This window comes from Pelodiscus sinensis, chromosome 18, assembly GCF_049634645.1.
Source record: "Pelodiscus sinensis isolate JC-2024 chromosome 18, ASM4963464v1, whole genome shotgun sequence".
NCBI lineage: Eukaryota > Metazoa > Chordata > Testudines > Trionychidae > Pelodiscus > Pelodiscus sinensis.
Window position 1 is genome coordinate 12174200 of NC_134728.1, and position 18040 is coordinate 12192239.

Sequence of the window (18040 nt, forward strand, 5' to 3'; positions counted from 1 at the left end):
TCCCCCGCGGTATTTGCATTAACATGGCTGCCGCTTTTTTCCGGCTTGGAGATAAGCCGGAGAAAAGCGCCAGTCTAGACGTGATTCTCCGGAAAATAAAGCCTTTTCCGGAGGATCTCTTATTCCTATACTTTCAAGTAGGAAGGGATGCCAGTATAGACACAGCCTGAGATTAGGACCAGATTAGATGTGGCCCTATTGGAGAAAATGAAATTAGCAGCCTTTGCTTCAGTTCTTGAGAGCTTTTGCCTCATGCATCTCAAATAAAGGTCAGTAATGCTACTGAAATATCCTCATGCCTGCAGTTTACACCATACACACTTCTGCTGAATGCTCCTCCAGCTACTACCCTATCATTCTGCCTCATCAATACATGTTACATACATTCAGATTAATTGATGCTGGCTTATCAGTTTACTGAGGTTTCACCATCATCACTTCTGATTACAGCCACTGTCTTTATAGTGTTCACCATCCAATTTACCCAGAATAGTCTTATTTTGCCAGGGCAAATTTAAATTTAGTGTAAGCAGATGCTGATGCTTTTGGACCGGAGTTAAACTTGTCTCCTCCTATTCACCAACCAGGGCTTCCTCAGCACAGTAGCAAATCCTGGTTTTTTTACATAACATTTAGATCTTTTCTTGAGCCCAAAGAGAAATTATCTTGTCCTAATTTACAGTAACCAGGAATGCTTGGGCTCAATGTACTGTGACCCAGATTATTAGCTCACAGGTCAGGCATGGCTTTAGACCATTCAATAGCTTTATGAGTGACATCTGTCAAGAGCAAAAACAGCAAGTAAGACCTTATTAATAATACAGTTCTTTGTAGTTCTGCAGAGGACTTCAGCTGGAATAGAGAACTAAAGGTTCAATGTTTGGGTCCCTCCAGGAAAAAGCAAATGTTGATTTTTTTTGTTTCCTCTTGAAATTACAAACTTTCAATGACTATGAGCATTCATTGACAAGGTCTTCCTCTCTCTGACACATTTGTGATGTTCCTAGAAAGCTTTGCACTTTGTTTATAAAATAACATGATTTTTAAAATGATGATACATTTCCCCAGAGCATCATGATGTGCTGTTTTGGTTAGTCAGCATTTTGGGGGCACAGTTTTAGTTTCTGAATCTTATACCAATCTTCGTGAAATATCACTTATATCAGATGAGGTTGAAAACAACATTCTTTACCATTTTGGGTTGATTTTCATTTTTTTCTGTTTATGGCTCCTCTTGGATTTATTTGTTGTGAATTTTTCCCTTCTGTAAAGTCTTTCTTTCTTCTCTCGCTCTGAAACATTTTCTAAAACTCCACATCCTCCAGCCTTTGAACTGGACTGCTGAGAATATTGAGAAAATTATACTTCTGCATTTCAAAGCACATGAACATTTCTGAGTTACAAAAATTAACTGATTAGATTAATAGAATATTGTCTAAATTTAAAAGCATAATAATCTTTGATACCAAATTCCTTTTGTATTTCAAAAGGTTGTATATGATGTGGGCTTAAATTCATCACTACCATATTAACCATAACATTAAAAATAAAACAAGTTTAATATTTTTCTGGCCCCGTGCAAAAATAACATATATTCTCTAGTACAGCCCTGCTGGGTGTGAGGTTGAAGTTAACCTCACAGATTCTTCCAGGAACTATATATCTCTTGAACTGATTAGTTACTTTTAAACTAAAAATATACTTCAAAATCTTTAAAACATTTTATAAAGTGTAATCACAAGTGTCTCTGTTAAGATTTGAGTCCATCCTCGGGAAAGATATGTATATATATCTTCACTATATAGGGTACATCTAGACTTCTTTCCTCTTCTGAAAGAGGAAATGCAAATGAAGTGCTGATTAGCATATTCTTTCACTTCATTTGCATATCCTTTTCTGACCCTTTTTGCGGAAGAGGTTTTTTCACCCAAAAACGCAATCTAGATGCGGTGTTTTCACGAAAAACAACAACCCTTTTTTGAAAGAACCTGTAAACCTCATTTTTTGAGTAATACAGATTATTTCAAAAAAGGGTGTTTTTTTGTGAAAGAGCCATGTATAGACTACGTTTTTTGGCGAAATAAACCTCTTCCGCAAAAAGGGTTGGAAGAGGATTTGCAAATGAAGTGTGAGAAGGAACAGATACTTACATCGTAACTGTGATTCTTCAAGATGTGTTGCTCATGTCCATTCCAATTAGGTGTGTGCGCATAGTGTGCATGCACCGTCAGAAGTTTTTCCCTCAGCAGTACCCTTAGGGCCAGCGGGGAGCCCCCTAGTGTGGTGCTGGTATATCGGCCCATATATACCCCTATTGGCCCCCTCACCCACTCAGTTCCTTCTTATTGGAATACTCCGGAGAGAGGGGGGCGAGTGGGGATTTAGAATGAACACGAGCAACACATCTCGAAGAATCACAGTTACAAGGTAAGTAATGGTTCTTTCTTCTTCGAGTGGTTGCTCATGTGCATTCCAATTAGGTGACTCCAAAGCAGAACCTATGGAGGAGGACCAGATGAAGCTACAGAGGAGTGGAGGACCGTCCTGCCCAGGGTAGCATCTTCCCTGGCTTGATGCGTTTGCGCATAGTGATTGGTGAAGGTATGGACAGAGGACCATGTCGCGTCTCTGCAGATGTCCAGGATGGGGACCTGTGCCATGAAAGCAGTGTAGTGCACTCTAAGGGGTGGAGCCGGTACGCCCACTAGGGCATAGCACTCCTTGATCCTGGAGGAGATCCACTGAGAGGACACAGGTTGGCCCCTCGCCCGTTCGGCGATGGCCACAAAGAGTTGCGGTGACTTCCTGAATAGTTTTGTCCTGTCTAAATAAAAGGCTAATGCCCTACACACATTTAGAGTGTGTAAAGCATGGTACAGGGGGGAGTCCCACACTGACACCGGTACGCTTTGAGGACCTGGGTGCCGACTCCGGCGCTGGTACCATCCGGAGAGCCGCCTCCATACGATCCATTGTTTACAGCCAAGCACTGAGGTACAACCGCATATGCTCCAACCCCTCAGACAGAGACCTACACCTACAAGATCTTCAACAAGCATTCTCTAAACTACGATATCCACACGAGGAAGTGAGGAGACAGATTGACAGAGCCAGACGTGTACCCAGAAGCCTCCTGCTACGGGACAAGCCCAAGAAAGAAACCAACAGAACACCACTGGCCATCACCTACAGTCCTCAGCTAAAACCTCTCCAACGCATCATTAGTGATCTACAACATATCCTGGACAATGATACCTCGCTTTCACAGGCCTTGGGAGGTAGGCCAGTCCTTGCCCACAGACAACCCTCCAACTTGAAGCAAATTCTCACCAGCAACTACACACCGCACCATAATAACTCGAACTCAGGAACCAATCCTTGCAACAAACCTCGATGCCAACTCTGCCCACATATATACACCAGCGACACCATCACAGGACCTAACCAGATCAGCCATACTGTCACTGGTACTTTCTCCTGCACATCTACCAACGTAATATATGCCATCATGTGCCAACAATGCCCCACTGCTATATACATCGGCCAAACTGGACAGTCCCTACGTAAAAGAATCAATGGACACAAATCTGATATTAGGAATGGCAACATACAAAAACCTGTAGAGGAACACTTCAATCTTCCTGGACACACAATTGCAGATCTAAAGGTAGCCATCCTGCAGCAAAAGAACTTCAGGACCAGACTTCAAAGAGAAACTGCTGAGCTACAGTTCATCTTCAAGTCTGACACAATCAACTCTGGATTAAACAAAGACTGTGAATGGCTCGCTAACTACAAAAGCAGCTTCTGCTCTCCCCCAGATCAGCTACTAGAAGTGGGCCTCATCTTCCTTGATTGGATCCACTTCGTCATCTCCAACCTGATTCTGCCCTGCATATTTATACCTGCCTCTGGAAATTTCCACTACATACATCTGACGAAGTGGGACTTTGCCCACGAAAGCTTATGCTCCTACACTTCAGTTAGTCTATAAGGTGCCACAGGACTCTTCGCCGCTTTTGCAGATTCAGACTAACACGGCTACCCCTCTGATACTTGCCTCCATAAGGATGATCTTAAGACATGACTCTCTCGCATTTTGTTCGTGGCTTGAACGCCTTGCAGATCTTGCAGGCTTCAGCAAGGTGCATCTCTCCCAAGCACTTTAAACACAAAGAATGAGGTTGCCTCAAGGCATAGGCTTGTGGCACTTTTTGCAGGACTTAAAGCCTTGTGGGCTGGACATGTCCTGCCGCGGGCACACGGCGCGCCATGGTGGGATACATCAATGAAAACAACAAAGAACAACAAAAGAGTCTTTAACTTAACTGTAGGTACTTACGCTAACTGAAGAAACAGAAAACAATACTGGAGACAACTATTGCTAGAAGCACTGAGGATTGATCCAACGACCGTCATGGTGGTAAAAAGGAACTGAATGGGTGAGGGGGCCAGCAGGGGTATATATGGGCTGATATACTGGTGCCACTCCAGGGGGCTCCCCTCTGGCCCTAAGGGTACTGCTGAGGGAAAAACTTCCGACAGTGTGTGTAGGCTGCATGCACACACCTAATTGGAATGCACATGAGCAATCACTAGAAGAATATGCTAATCAGTGGTTCATTTGCATTTCCTCTTTCAAAAGAGGAAAGCAGTCTAGATGTACCCTATATATTACTTCAAAAAACTTAAAAAATAACAAATGGTCCTGCAAGGGAAAGCAAAATACTTTTTACTGTAAGGACAGAGTCTGTCCTTTTTACAGAAAAATATATGCTGGACTATAGAAATCCAAAGACTATAAAATTCAAGGTATATAAAGTTAAAGAATGCTTTTCTGGCTAAGCAAATTTTCATGCAATGGGATATACTTCCACAAAGTAAGTTAGTAAAACCTGTTTATTTTGTATCTCCAATCACCTGAATGTCCCTACGCATGCAATTCTGTTAAAGTAGATTAATTCAAGGTTCTCAGTAATCTGTCACAGAATAGGATTATACACATTGTAATAATATGCCTCTTAATCTTCACTCTCTTATTCTTTCTAATTAAAAAGTATGCTTACAGAACTGTACCCCTGTTCTGAAATAGGGAATAGAGTTCACAACATTACCTTCTGTGGCTGCTCCTCCTGTGAAAAGGATGAAACCAATGATTTTAAATTACCAGTGGTCAAACCACAGGTCACAGTCTTGTTAATATTTTTTGTTTTGATAAAAGAAAAGTCACATTTTGACAATGTTCTTTCACTACCAGAATTTTTCTTACAGATGTGCAAGGAAGAGTAAGCAGAGTCGGCCTTCTCCTTTTGCTCAGCAGGCAGAGGAAGGCTTCTGGTTAAACAACACCAAGTTAATTGAGGCTCAGCATTTAATGATGGGAAGGAGCCCTTTGTGCTTAAGATCCTTGCATTTCCCGAGAGACAAGTCACGCTGACTTGGGACAGTGCAGGGAGTTCCTTATGTTGACTACCGAGGGCGTGGCAATAAAGTGTTCCAAAAGAATGGCAAAAATAATTGGACTTGTCCATTGAGCACACAGAATACTGTAAATCCTGCAAGCCTGGTGAAATGTCTTTAAGAATACTGGAAGAGCTACCATCTGTGTCCCATCCCATGATTTTCTGTTCAGTGTCCCCACTAGAAGTTGCCCCTTTGCCTGATGAGGATGTCATTATTAAAGAGTTATTTTCTGAGTGAAGGTGGCGTAATACCTGATTCTCTCCTTTGATGTCTGACGATATGAAAAAGCCACCTGTACACATAGAAGAAAAGCGTACTTTCTTTCCTGTAGTTTGTGCAGAGCAAACAGTTGTACTTATCCACTTTTTGTCTGCTTGCATTTGACTACTTAAGTTATCTTTATCCTCAGTGTCTTTCCAGGCGTCTTTCGTTATCTCCTTATGCCTGCAGCTTTGGTTCTGAAAGATGTCACCTGTCTTTGTTGAGATGTTAATTATTGTTGAGTTGATTGGTGAACAAGGTACCAGAGCCTTCCAGTTTGTATGTACACCCCAGCTTAGTCCTACTGCTCTGGTCTGGTGTCTCAGTTCAAACTCTAAAGGGGACAAAAACGCATCACTAGAATCAGTGCTGACTGACCTGCTGTTGATAGTGTAGGAAGCTTTGGTTAGCGGAACTGGTAGAGAAATAACAGGCATGCTCTCCGGCCCTGGTCTCATTAAAAGTGGCAAGTCTGTAGTATTCTCTTCTTGTGGTAATTTGAGGATGTATTTTGGAGAAAATGCACTTTTTTTTAGAGGGGAAGTTACCAGACCAAACTCCAAATTTTGAATAGTGGAAGACATGCCAACATCATCACCGCTGTGAAGTGACACTCTTGCTCCAACTGTCACAGGACATGTTTTGGCTTCTGTAGCTGTCACCTTATCTAAGGCAGAAGAACTACAATTACCTCTCTCTAACTCAGGCACCAGACATTCAGAAAGTGAAGCCATTGAGACTTTTGCTGATTGTAGAAGAAGGTTAGCAGTGTTGTCATTAGAATATATGGGTCCTATATGGGGTTTCAGTGTTTTCTCATATTCCATGCTTTTAGCACAACCGATCGAGTCATTAAGGTATGAATTTAAATTCTGCTCTCCTTTGGGTGACTGTTGAACTAAAGCTGCGGAGGCAGCATTTACATTGTTGCAGTCCGTTAATTTCACTGTTTCACCTACTGCATTATTTTCGCTACAGGGCCTGGGATTTAATTTTAGAGCTGGATTATTGCTGCTATTCAGCTCTTCAACTTTCAGTTTTTTTCTCTCTGATGGTAGCTTTTGGAATACCTGAGTGGATTCACCAGTGCTGCTGTTGTGCACTCTTAAGGGCATCTGTGCATGTTGAGAAGTTTCTTTACTACTGTGGTTTTCTCTGTCACTTTTTAAAATATTTTCACACTCTGATACAAGGGTATTGGATTCTCTCCCAGGACATGACTCTTCAAATTGATTATTATGCATTTGCAGACTATCAGCATGCAGCATGTTAGTGTTTAATTGACTAGCTCTCTGCTTAAATTGAAACCTCATCTCATGACTGCTTAAAGCTAATAATGTATTTTTGCCATCTATATATTTATCAGAACTATGTTTGTTACTGCAGTCATGTTTTGGGGAAGTTTTGCTTATTACACTTATTTCAGCATTTACTGAATGTGCTGTTTCCATTAATTCTGTAAATCTTCCTGCTTTCTCCTCTGAGGAAACACTGTGCAGTACCTGATTACCAATGGGACAGTTTTTTGATTCCACAGTGTTTAATTCTGTGGCACAAATGGTTGAAGGGGAGGAAAGATTCCCACTTAAAGAGCTCCTGACATCTTTTGGCTGAGGAACCCCATCACCACTAGCTGCTTCCTTTGAATCAGGGGTGAAGTCTATATTGTCTGTGTCCTTTTTCCCACTTTGATTCAGTTTTTTGGAGGTTTGACTGCTTTTCATTTTTTGGTAGATTTTCTTGAACGTTTCATCACCATACATCTGCCATTTTTCCTGAGAGAACATTTTAAATTTCCTTTGAGTTGATTTCTTAGATTTAGCATTCACTACTTCTCCTCCAGCTTCAGGCTTTTTAGTGTCTTTTGTCTCCTCAGAGGTAGAATAATAATAGACTGTGTTACTTAGTGGCAAATCATCCACTGCTGTTTGTCTGACAAGTGCACGAGGATGGCTGTTAGGAAAATCCACTGAACTTGTAGCAAGGTTGTTGCTATGCAATAAACTAGAAGAACCTGTATTCAGGGGCTGCCTCGTGAGAGATGGCAGTTTTGAGCTACCCACTCTGTCATGTGCCATTCTTGTGCTCTCTACAAATGGCAAAGAATTGCTTCTTGTGACAGGCACACAGTCTATTGTTGTTGAGAATTGCGTGGGGACTGAATGAAAAAACAATGGCTTGGATTTTTCTATGGGTGTAAAGGTAGATTTTGCTGAGCAAAGGGCAAGATTCTTCTTCCTGTTTACATCAAGAGATTTGATGTCAAAATGGAAGGAATCTTTGTATGTGTAAGGCATTGGCAGATCAATACTGCCCTGCTTGGAAAGCACTGTTTTTCGGGGTCTAACATTGTCTAATTGGGTATCATCCACCACAGCTTTGTTATGAGAGATCAGTTTTGAGATATGCTCTTCCAGCTTCTTTTTCTCTAGCATCAAGGCTGTTGCTTTCTCAGCTGATTCTGGTTTTGCACTACTTCCTGCCGTGCACCTTAAGCCACTGAAGGCAGTTTCTTTTTCTAGCTCTGTACTTTGTTCACAAAGACTATGCAGGGGGCTGGAGGTCAATATCTGTTGTTCTGTACTATCAGAGCGTGACAGGTACCCAGAATCAGTGCTCTCGCACTTCTTTAGCTTATAGTCAGATGGTTTACAGTCCCATTGCCTATCTGAATAAGTTGCTTGCTGCCTCTGCAACTGAATATGTTTATTTGTTGTTGAGAATCTTTGCTCCTGCATTTTTCTTCTCTGATGTAGACTTTCTGCCAAAATTACTGGAGAAGATAGGTTTGGAGTGTCTTGTACTGGTTCTCTTTCAGTGACACCCTGACTTGTGTCTGGCCAGTTGGAATCACCAATTGTTATCCTCTGACTTTCTGATGTAAGCGATAAAGTATTGAGTGGTGGTAATAAAATAATGGATGAAAAATTCTTAGTGTCCACTGCGGTACTCATCTCTGAACTGATTTCTTTATTCCCTGACCTCTGCTTTTCACAGATATTGTCTCGTTTTGCACCCTGATGTGACATGATGTCTGTTGCCTTCTCGTTCTCCTCTAATATGCCACTGTTGTCAGACTCTGAGGGAAGCCTGGTATTGTTGACATGCGTTTGGGTTCTTCTGTGTTTATATAAATTGCTTTGAGTTTTAAATGCGATACCACAAGTGGTGCAGGGAAAGGGCCTTTCCCCTGTGTGTGAGCGAATATGTTTTTCAAGGACACTTGGCTTCAGGCAGTCTCGTCCACAGTGTTTACAGATGTACTTCCCAGCATTTTTTGATTTTCCTGGGCTTCCAACAAGTACATTTTGACAGGAACTTGATGGTAAAACTGGCGAACTAACTATGTTTAATGTCAAAGTTTGCCCTGTTTGTTTCGGAACAATTGACTGAGGCTGATCTATCCTCTCTGAATGCAGAAGTTGGTTTAGGATTAAAGGCATGTTGCTGTTGTCTAGATTTATGCTGCTTCCATCAGGGACTAACTGGTTGTTTGATTGATAGCATCCTTGCTGGACAGGATGATACAGTGGTATTGTAAGGGCTTTCAGGTATATTGTCTGAGGCAAGGCTTGTTCCTGCTGAAGAAGCACTGGACTCTGTCTGATATTTGATGAACCTTGTACAGCCTGAAGAGATGAGACTTTACCAGATTGATCAGCTAGTGTGACTGTGGAATGGGGTTGCCTCTGTGCTTCCATTTCAGGGGTCGTATGTTATCCAGTTCAGTTATCTATGGAAAACACATATAACATATAGTTATGTTATGAAAAACCTTAATTTTCTTCAGCTGGTTATTACTAGAATATGCAAAAGTTAATTATATTTCTATAAGGTCTTTCATACTGAAAGTATAACATCTTTTTATATAAACTTTACATGTAGAGGAATCATTTTACTCACCACTAAAATAGTATCAGCTCTGGCTTGTTAGATGAAGTTAATAAAGCATAAGAACCTTACATAAAAGTATAGTAATGCAAAGGAGATTACTGCTAATGACTCCTCTTAAAATCTGTTCTGAAGTGGTACTCAGATATTAAAAATCTTAGTCTTCAAACTGACATGAAAGCACTTTTATAATATTGGAAATGGTATAGGATAGTGCCTATAGTACAGTAATACAGAATTACTTTGAATTCGTTTATTTCTTTAACCAAATTACTTTACAGAGGAGCAGCTTTCAGTGCTCCCAAAGATTCATGATTAAGTTATTCTCGCTGAATAATCTGTTTAATAAAATAGTTAAACTTTCTAGGCCAAGTTTTCATCAGCACACTCTTGTGTCCATTTGATTTACACATATACACCTGCTAACATCATTTACATTTTATAACTAATTAAATTAATGCAGTAACTAAAGAAGGATACATATATGCCCTGTTTAAAATACAACACATGCCTACAGACCCTTTGACAAGAGGAAGTGTAGCTTGTTATTTAGAATAGCAGATTAAGAATCAGAAATTCTGTATTGTATTCCCCACTCATCTGTTCTTTTGTGCTGAGACTTAACAACTCTGAACCTGATCTGGTACCCACTGAAGTCAGCAATATGTTTTCCATTGATTTTAATGGTTATTCTATCAGAACCTTAGTGCCTAGGTTTTCTCATTTGTAAAATGGATTTAAGAATTAATTACTCACAAATGTCACATAGATGTTGAGAATTAAAAAATGTTGAGATTTTTCAGATGAAAGATGCTATAAAACTGATACATTTATTAGATACATCATTCTCAATATAGTTTAATTAAATAAGCTCTAATTTATTAACATTGTATGCCATGATAGTTCTGCTTTTTGAAACTAGTCTGGAAGCCACTGAAGTTTGAAAAAAAAATATCCAGAGTTTAATGTAGTGCTTTAACAAGAACTGTGAGTCACAATCCCATGTCTAATGCCCCTATTGTTTCAGAAAGTTCATATTCAACTCTTGTTACAGTCAATTTCCTCTTTAATTATAACTAGTCTCTGTTTCTAATGTTACCATTCCTAAAAAAGAGCTGGTGTCCAGATCTACTCTCCAGTGTGAGACAATACAAAGTAATGGCTGCATTACAGTTTAATCCACTTTTGCTATTTTTAACTACAGCTGATGCAGACAGGCACAATTACAAGACAATCTGCACAGTTATTACAGACTCATTGCTACAAACATTGAGTGTTATGCATGGCCATATATAATGACTTTGTTTAAGTGAGTCTAAAGATGCTGCCGGAATTAAACAAGAAATGAAAATATGAAAACAAAGTGAAACTGTAGATTTAAAAGGTACATTTTTACTATCCAGATATACATACATAAAAGATAGCACAGATGTTAAATGTCACAATGTTGGAGGCAAAAAATGGAGATCGCTTACAAAGTTATCTTTGTGTTCAATGAATTTTCATCTAATTAGAGGCACCATGATGGCATGTTGCCTTGCATTTAGATATAGATATATAGATAGTAAGGACCCTACCAAATTCACAGCCATGAAAAATATATCACAGACCATGAAATTCTGTCTTTTGTGTGCTTTTCCCTATATAGAGGTTTCATGGTGGTGACCTGCATTTCTCAAATTGGGGGTCCTAATTCAAAAGAGAGTTACAAGAGAGTCAAAAGGTTATTTTAGAGGGGCAGCTGGATAGTGGTGGCTGTTGGCTGAGCACCCAGTTTTGAAGGCATCACCCCACCAGCAACAGCACAGAAGTAAAAATGGCAATACTGTACCATAGCATCCTTACTTCTGTGCTGCTGCTGGCAGGAGTACAAATTATGTAGATGCATTTTGCACACTTAAAAAGGATGCCACCCTTTTTGTAAATGTGTTCCAATATATTTGTTTTAGTTTTGGGTCAAGATTTAGTTATAAGGTCAGAGCAATTTTTATTCTCACAAACCTGATTTGGCTAGCCTTAATGCTTGATTCTGTTCCCTCCTCCCCTTCCTAAAAGTAAAAATAAATTGAGAAGCCATGAAAATAAGTTACTTTAAAACTACCCTTAGGAAAGGCAGAAATAACAGGCTAACAGCCACATAATCTCTCTTAATTGGAGCCTGACTGAACAGAGAAAAACCCTGTGAAAATTCATTCAAAGTGTGATTCATCCATGTTCACAACTCTTTTGTGTTTAGTTTTTCAGAATATTCAACTACTTAGGTCTACTGGTGCAAATAGTCACAAAAAGCCTATTTTTGAATAACAGTCAGCAGTGAAATTTCAAACGTGCACTGTATTGGCTTCTCACATAATTCACTATTGTTGTTTCTGCTACCTGACTGGATGATCACGGTAGCTAATCATCAATGAATTAGAATATAACAAATTGAATTTTGAATCTGTGCCACGTGACTTGTGTAGCTAACCCCTATAGCATGCATTGCAGACAGTCACAACCAGGTGAGCTGACAGAATCTCAAGGCCCCTGGACAAGGTGGGGGAGGCTAACTCCATGTTCCTGGAAGGGGCAGAATCTTGGGTGGAAGGGGTAGGGCTGGGGGAGCTGACCCTCAGTGCTGCCTGGACCATGCTGCTCCCCCCATTAAGCACCATACGGAGCATGCTGCCCACAGCTCTACAGTGTCACCCAGCACTCTGGTGGCTATTTTAAAGGCCCTGAATTGTGGCTCCCACTGCTGCAGCAGTAGCAGTGGCACCCAAGTCCCTTTGAATTGCTGAGCTCCAGGGCAGTTGCCTGCCCCTCCCTCTATGCCTCTATCACTGGGCTTCTTTGTAAGATTTACTCTCCAAAGAAATTTGTGAATAATGTTAAATAATTATTATTAGAGGATTTTGCAATTTACAGATAATTCATGATTAGGAAAATGGAGTGCTTATGAACTAAGTTGGTCTGAATTATTCACTCAACTGCAGTTGGAATAGCTGATAAACCAAAGATCCAAAAGTGGTGTAGCCACTATGTTGACTCAGAAAGCTAGCACAGGACTCAATTGAGCTAATAGATCACGTGAACAAATGGGGAAGTTGTGGGGGACTAGCCCTGTACGTACAATCCGGTGGAACTAGTCTCAGTTGACAAAAATGCTAGGGCTACTTGCTCAATCATAATGACATCCTTGGTGAAATTCCTAGACTGTAGACTAGGAATAAGAGTTAAGGCAACAAATTAAAAGTAGGAGTTCTGAGGTAACACACAAAAAAATTGAAAGAGCCTCTAGAGCACAAACAGCAACAAAGCCAGGTGTAGCTCATGAAACAAACTGTATTTCTCTTCTTGAACAAAGAGGAACCAGTCAATCTGCTTCAGTGCCATAGCATATACACATTACTTCCCTTACTCCTGCATTACCTTGGCTTCACTGGTTTGCAAATTGAGAAGTAGGTACAAATAAAGAGTGGAATAAAAGCCCCACAGCAACTTCTCTTTCCTTTGCCCATCTGGGAGGCTGTACTGATGAGGGAGGGAGTCTTATTTCCTTTTTCACACTTGCCCAGTCATGTAAATCTGGGCCATAATCTGACTCAAAGTAGACACATATCTGATAATGAACATGGTACATATGAGTTTGTCTTCCTGTATTATGTACCTCTATTTAAAGTAGTTCTATGGCCTGTATGATCACAGTGGTTCGTTCTGGCCTTGGAATCTGTGAAAACCCTACATTTGACATGAGACAACCCAGAATTCTCTGACCTCCTCTGCCTTTTCACGTCTTTCCCATGGCCAATACTTTTCATAGAATCATAGAATACTAGAACTGGAAGGAACCTCTAGAGGTCCAGTTCCCTGCCCTCATGGCAGGACCAAGTACCATCTCCCCAAGCACCATTTCCACCATCTCTGACAGCTGTCAGGCATGAATTTCCCTTTTCCATGTTAGAAGTTTAGAAGTTTATAAGGAGCAATCATTCTGTGTTATGTATCCAACTCCACTGCAATATGAGGTAACAAAGCAACAGATGCAAAAGTGAACCAATGTGAAAAGAAAATAAGAAGGAGCTGAGCTGAGCAGGCACATTTTCAGCTCAGCTTCCAGAGCTCTCTTGCAGGTTGCTGTGCTAAGCACCAGGAGTTGTTGGCTGGGGGCAAGATCCCTCATCAGTCCAAGACTGCCCCAGCTCTGAGGCCTCCAGGGCATCATTTTTGGAGGACAGAAGAGGGCTCAAGCCCCCACTACCCTGAGACTTGTACCTGGACACTGTCTGCTTACTTTTCCATCACTCAGGAAGTGAGAGGAATGCACACAGAATGCTGCATTTCTTTCCCTCTTGGCTGGGGAAGGGAGAGGGCAGAGGAGTAAGTGTCCCATGCTGTGTGCTTTTCTCTCACTCCCTGACAGTGATGGGAAGGGAAACAGTTTCTGGGTATGAAACTTGGGGGGAGGGGCTTCAGTACCCCTGCCCTCTCTAAATAGCATCCTTGCCTCCTGAATTTCTCTTATGCACACAAACCCATATGCCCTGCCTGTCTCCTGCCTCCTGCCTTAAGCACCTCCAGCTCTGACTCCTGCATCCCCCACACTCCAAATCTGCCCTGAGCCTCTCCTCACCCTTACATCCCACCCACAGCACCCTGCTCTGAGACCCACCACAAGCCTCTGCCCTGACTCTTATACCATTTCATAGAGCTGGAAGGGACCTTGAGAGGTCATTGAGTTCAGTCTCCTGCCCTCACAGCAGGACCAACTACCATCCCTGACAGATTTGCCCCAGATCCCTAAATGGCCCCCTCAAGGATGGAACTCACAACTCTGGGTTTAAGCAGGCCAATGCTCAAACCACTGAGCTATCCCTCCCTCCATATTCCAACCCCCTGTCTTGAGTCCCCCCACACACCAGAACTCCCTGCTCTGAACCCCTTGCACTCCAGTCCACTTTTAAATTTCTTATAAGTATTGTTGTATTGCAGCCCTCCCCAAAACCCCTGTCCTGAGTCCCCTGGGAGGGGAGCATGAAATGACAATTTCTCTACGATATTTAAGTTACTTTCACCTCTGCAAAGCAAAAGTACATTCCAAGTAAGCCTCCCTTCTATAAAAATGACCCATCAGGGTATCATAATGCACTGTCATTTCAGACGAATTTCATGATTATTTGAGATGTATCAAAATATTTATTAAAAAGATATTTACTCTGCAATACTCATCTGCACTGTAGAATAGCAACTTATTTGTTAATGTGCAAAATAATGGGATAATAAGAACATAAGAACAGCCGTACTGGGTCAGACCAAAGATCCATCTAGTCCAGTAGCCTGTCTGTTAACAGTGGCCAGCACCAGGTGCCCCAGAGGGGTAGACCAAAGACAATGATCAAGCGATTTGTCTCCTGCCATCCTTCTCCAGCCTATGACATACAGAGGCCAGGGACACCATTTCTATCCCCTGGCTAATAGCCTTTTATGGACCTAACCTCCATGAAATTATCTAGCTTCTCTTTAAACTCTGTTATAGTTCTAGCCTTCATAGCCTCTTCTGGCAAGCAGTTCCACAGGTTGACTACAAGCTGTGTGAAGAAGAACTTTCTTTTATTAGTTTTAAACCTGCTACCCATTAACTTCATTTGGTGTCCTCTAGTTCTTCTGTTATGGGAACTAATAAATAACTTTTCTTTATTCACCCTCTCCACACCACTCATGATTTTATATACCTCTATCATATCCCCCATCAGTCTCCTCTTTCTGAATAGATTCACATGTTTAGTAGTTCAATTTTCATGCAGCAATATGCCTGTAATAATAATTTTGCAGGTAGGTAGATGATATGATAAACCCAGAAATGCCATTTAATAGATAAATTAAATGGATACCTCATAAGATAGATAATCAGATTACATTTTCAGAATAATGTCTGTGTGACTAACTTGCACACAGTTACCATGAAAAGTTTGTGGAGGGCATGTTCCTGAGAAAAGCCTCAATACTTTGCAGTGTAATATAAAGGAAAAGTCAGACATCTTCCTGTTTCATTTTATAAGCATTAATCATAAACTATATGGTCAAAGGATAATTTTGGGGAAAGTTTTATGTAATGCTAAATCTTTGAATTAAATGGTACCCACATTCAGCTTAACTGGTGCATTTATAGTTGGTAAACAACATTATTTCTATTCAAAGGTGGCAGTTCTTTGTTTTCTATACCTACCGATGTTATCTTTCTTCCTAAGAGATGCCCTTTGTTGCTTACATTTTAGTATGGTGAATAAGATTGCACTTTTCATGTCTTTAAAGTATAAAGATACTTCTGCTGGGAAACGTCACAATATTCTTTTGCACATACGTTATGCTGCTGCAACAATAGTTTATCACAGGGGTTCTCAAATTGGGGATTGGAACACCCAAGTGGGTTGTAATTTCATTTTAATGGGGTTGCCACGGCTGCTGTTGGCATAAGACCCCAGCAAGATCGACCCAGGTCAGAAGCCCTTGAACTTCAGCTTTGGCCCCTCCTGAGGCAGCAGATCTCAGGTGGTGCAACTTAGGTGGGCTCCATCTCCAGTCCCTTCTCCTAGGCTTATATGGTAATATTTGTTGTCAGAAGGGGTTTATGGTGCAATGAAGTTTGAGAACCACTGGTTTATCACACTCTCATTACAGCTCAAAATTAATTCTGGATAGCCTTTATCTAATATAGCAAACCAGTTTTTATATAAAGCATCCAATCCTGCAAAGTACTCAGTGTCCTCAACTCTTATTGACATTAGAGGAAATAGCAAGTACTCGGCACCTCCTAGGGGGCACCTGGTAATTGTAGGACAGGTCCCACAGGGTCAAAACCTGGTCCCATTGAAGCTAATGGAATGGGACTTGTGCGATTGGAAAAAAAGTGACAGCAGGATTTGGCTCATCCTGAAATTTTCCAGACAATTTTTCAACTTTAAAAAGTATTATTTTTATATGGGCATTAAAAGAACTGGTCACTGTAGTTCCATTAAAATACTCTATTTCAGTCACTGGTCCAAATCTTGCTTCAGGTGGCTCCAGATTGGCACCAGTGTAGCAGAGATCAGAATTTAACTCACTGTGTTAACATATCAGTTATATTAAAATATTAGTTCAACACATAAAAATATTGGAAATTTACAGTACTACATTTTCCTATATAAATTACTTCTTTATTATGTCCTGTATATTATATATGCTTGGGGTTCTGAGCATAGCCCCATTGTAATCCTGAATATACAACCAAAAGACTCTTTCTACCCACTGGGTATTTAATGCTGCATGCAAACTGTGCTGTAAGGCTGCTATCACATTTTTAAAAATATTGCTAACAGCCCAGCATGCAACCTATTTGGAGTATTTCTTTATATTTCTTTACACAGTATCTCACATACATTTTGTAAAGAGTAATTTTAAAATAAACACCATATGAAGTCCCCTGACTTCCCTACTGGTGGTATCCATAGGCACAAAAAGGGTGATGTGTTGTATCACACAGAAGTAGCTGCTGAGCATTCTATGCATGCATAATGGACTATATTATACTAAACAATGAGAAGTCCTTTGGCACTTTATAGACTAACAGATTTATTGGAGCATAAGCTTTCGTGGGCATAGACCCACTTCGCCAAATGCATCATATATTATACTACATACCTTTGACTGATAGGATGCCTTTTAAAAAGGCTTCCAGTGATTCCTATTCCATATACAATTCTACAGAGTATAAAAAAGATTAAAATATCCTCTTTTACATAGAAATTAATTTTTTTAACTTACCGTACCTTGCATATAGCTAAGTATGTCACCAAAAGAAGTCTCATTGCTGTCAATACTTGATGCAATCAGAGGGGGGGGGGAGAGAGAGAGAGAGAGAGAAATGAGGACAGACAGACTTAAACAGATAAGAAGTAGGAAGTAATTTTTTTCTGTATATATTAGTAAGTGTCATAGTAACAACCTTCAGAAAACAGGAAGAGATGAAACAGGAACATGAAACAGTGTTTCAACCTTTTTCTATCATTGTCATTAGTCATCTAACAGCCCATAAACAGAATCAGCAGCCTCGAAATGTAGGTGTATTATAAATTGCATTATTGGTAATAGTGTTAAGAGAAAGATATTAATGTGATACAATAGCAGGAGTTTTTCCTTGTATGTGACTAAAACTAATGCTCTTGAAATACTTTTCATACAACTGTAGCAGCTAGTTCTTAAAATTGTACTGAAAACGAATAATGAAAGAAAGAGGATTCTTGTTTAACAAACATTTCACATCTATCCAGTATGAGTATGACTGAAGAGCTTTTGATAGTACAGCAGTTAGGGAAGAAGTGATAATTGGAATGGTACAGGACACATACTTTAGCTATGATGGAAAACTGCAGTTACCACAGGCTGAGAAAAAGAGTCTTTGTCATCT

The 18040-nt window shown here is 40.4% G+C and overlaps 1 protein-coding gene across 4 annotated transcripts in view; it reads right to left on the reverse strand.

The window, feature by feature from the left end:
• The window catches only part of ZNF831 (zinc finger protein 831), a 31487-nt gene extending 13955 nt beyond the window's left edge, over window positions 1-17532 (reverse strand). Inside the window, exons 1-3 of one of the 4 annotated variants that reach the window (XM_075901113.1) lie at window positions 17403-17532; window positions 5115-9457; window positions 1193-1338 (exon numbers count right to left, since the gene is read on the reverse strand). In XM_075901113.1, the coding sequence (XP_075757228.1) occupies window positions 1193-1338; window positions 5115-9425 (4457 nt within the window). In that variant the 5' untranslated portion in view covers window positions 9426-9457; window positions 17403-17532. Of the gene's footprint in view, window positions 1-1192; window positions 1342-5114; window positions 9458-11616; window positions 13561-17397 lie in introns of those variants that run through there. The other 3 variants (XM_075901110.1, XM_075901111.1, XM_075901112.1) reach the window with 3 other exon arrangements.
• Between the last annotated feature and the right edge of the window lie 508 nt (window positions 17533-18040).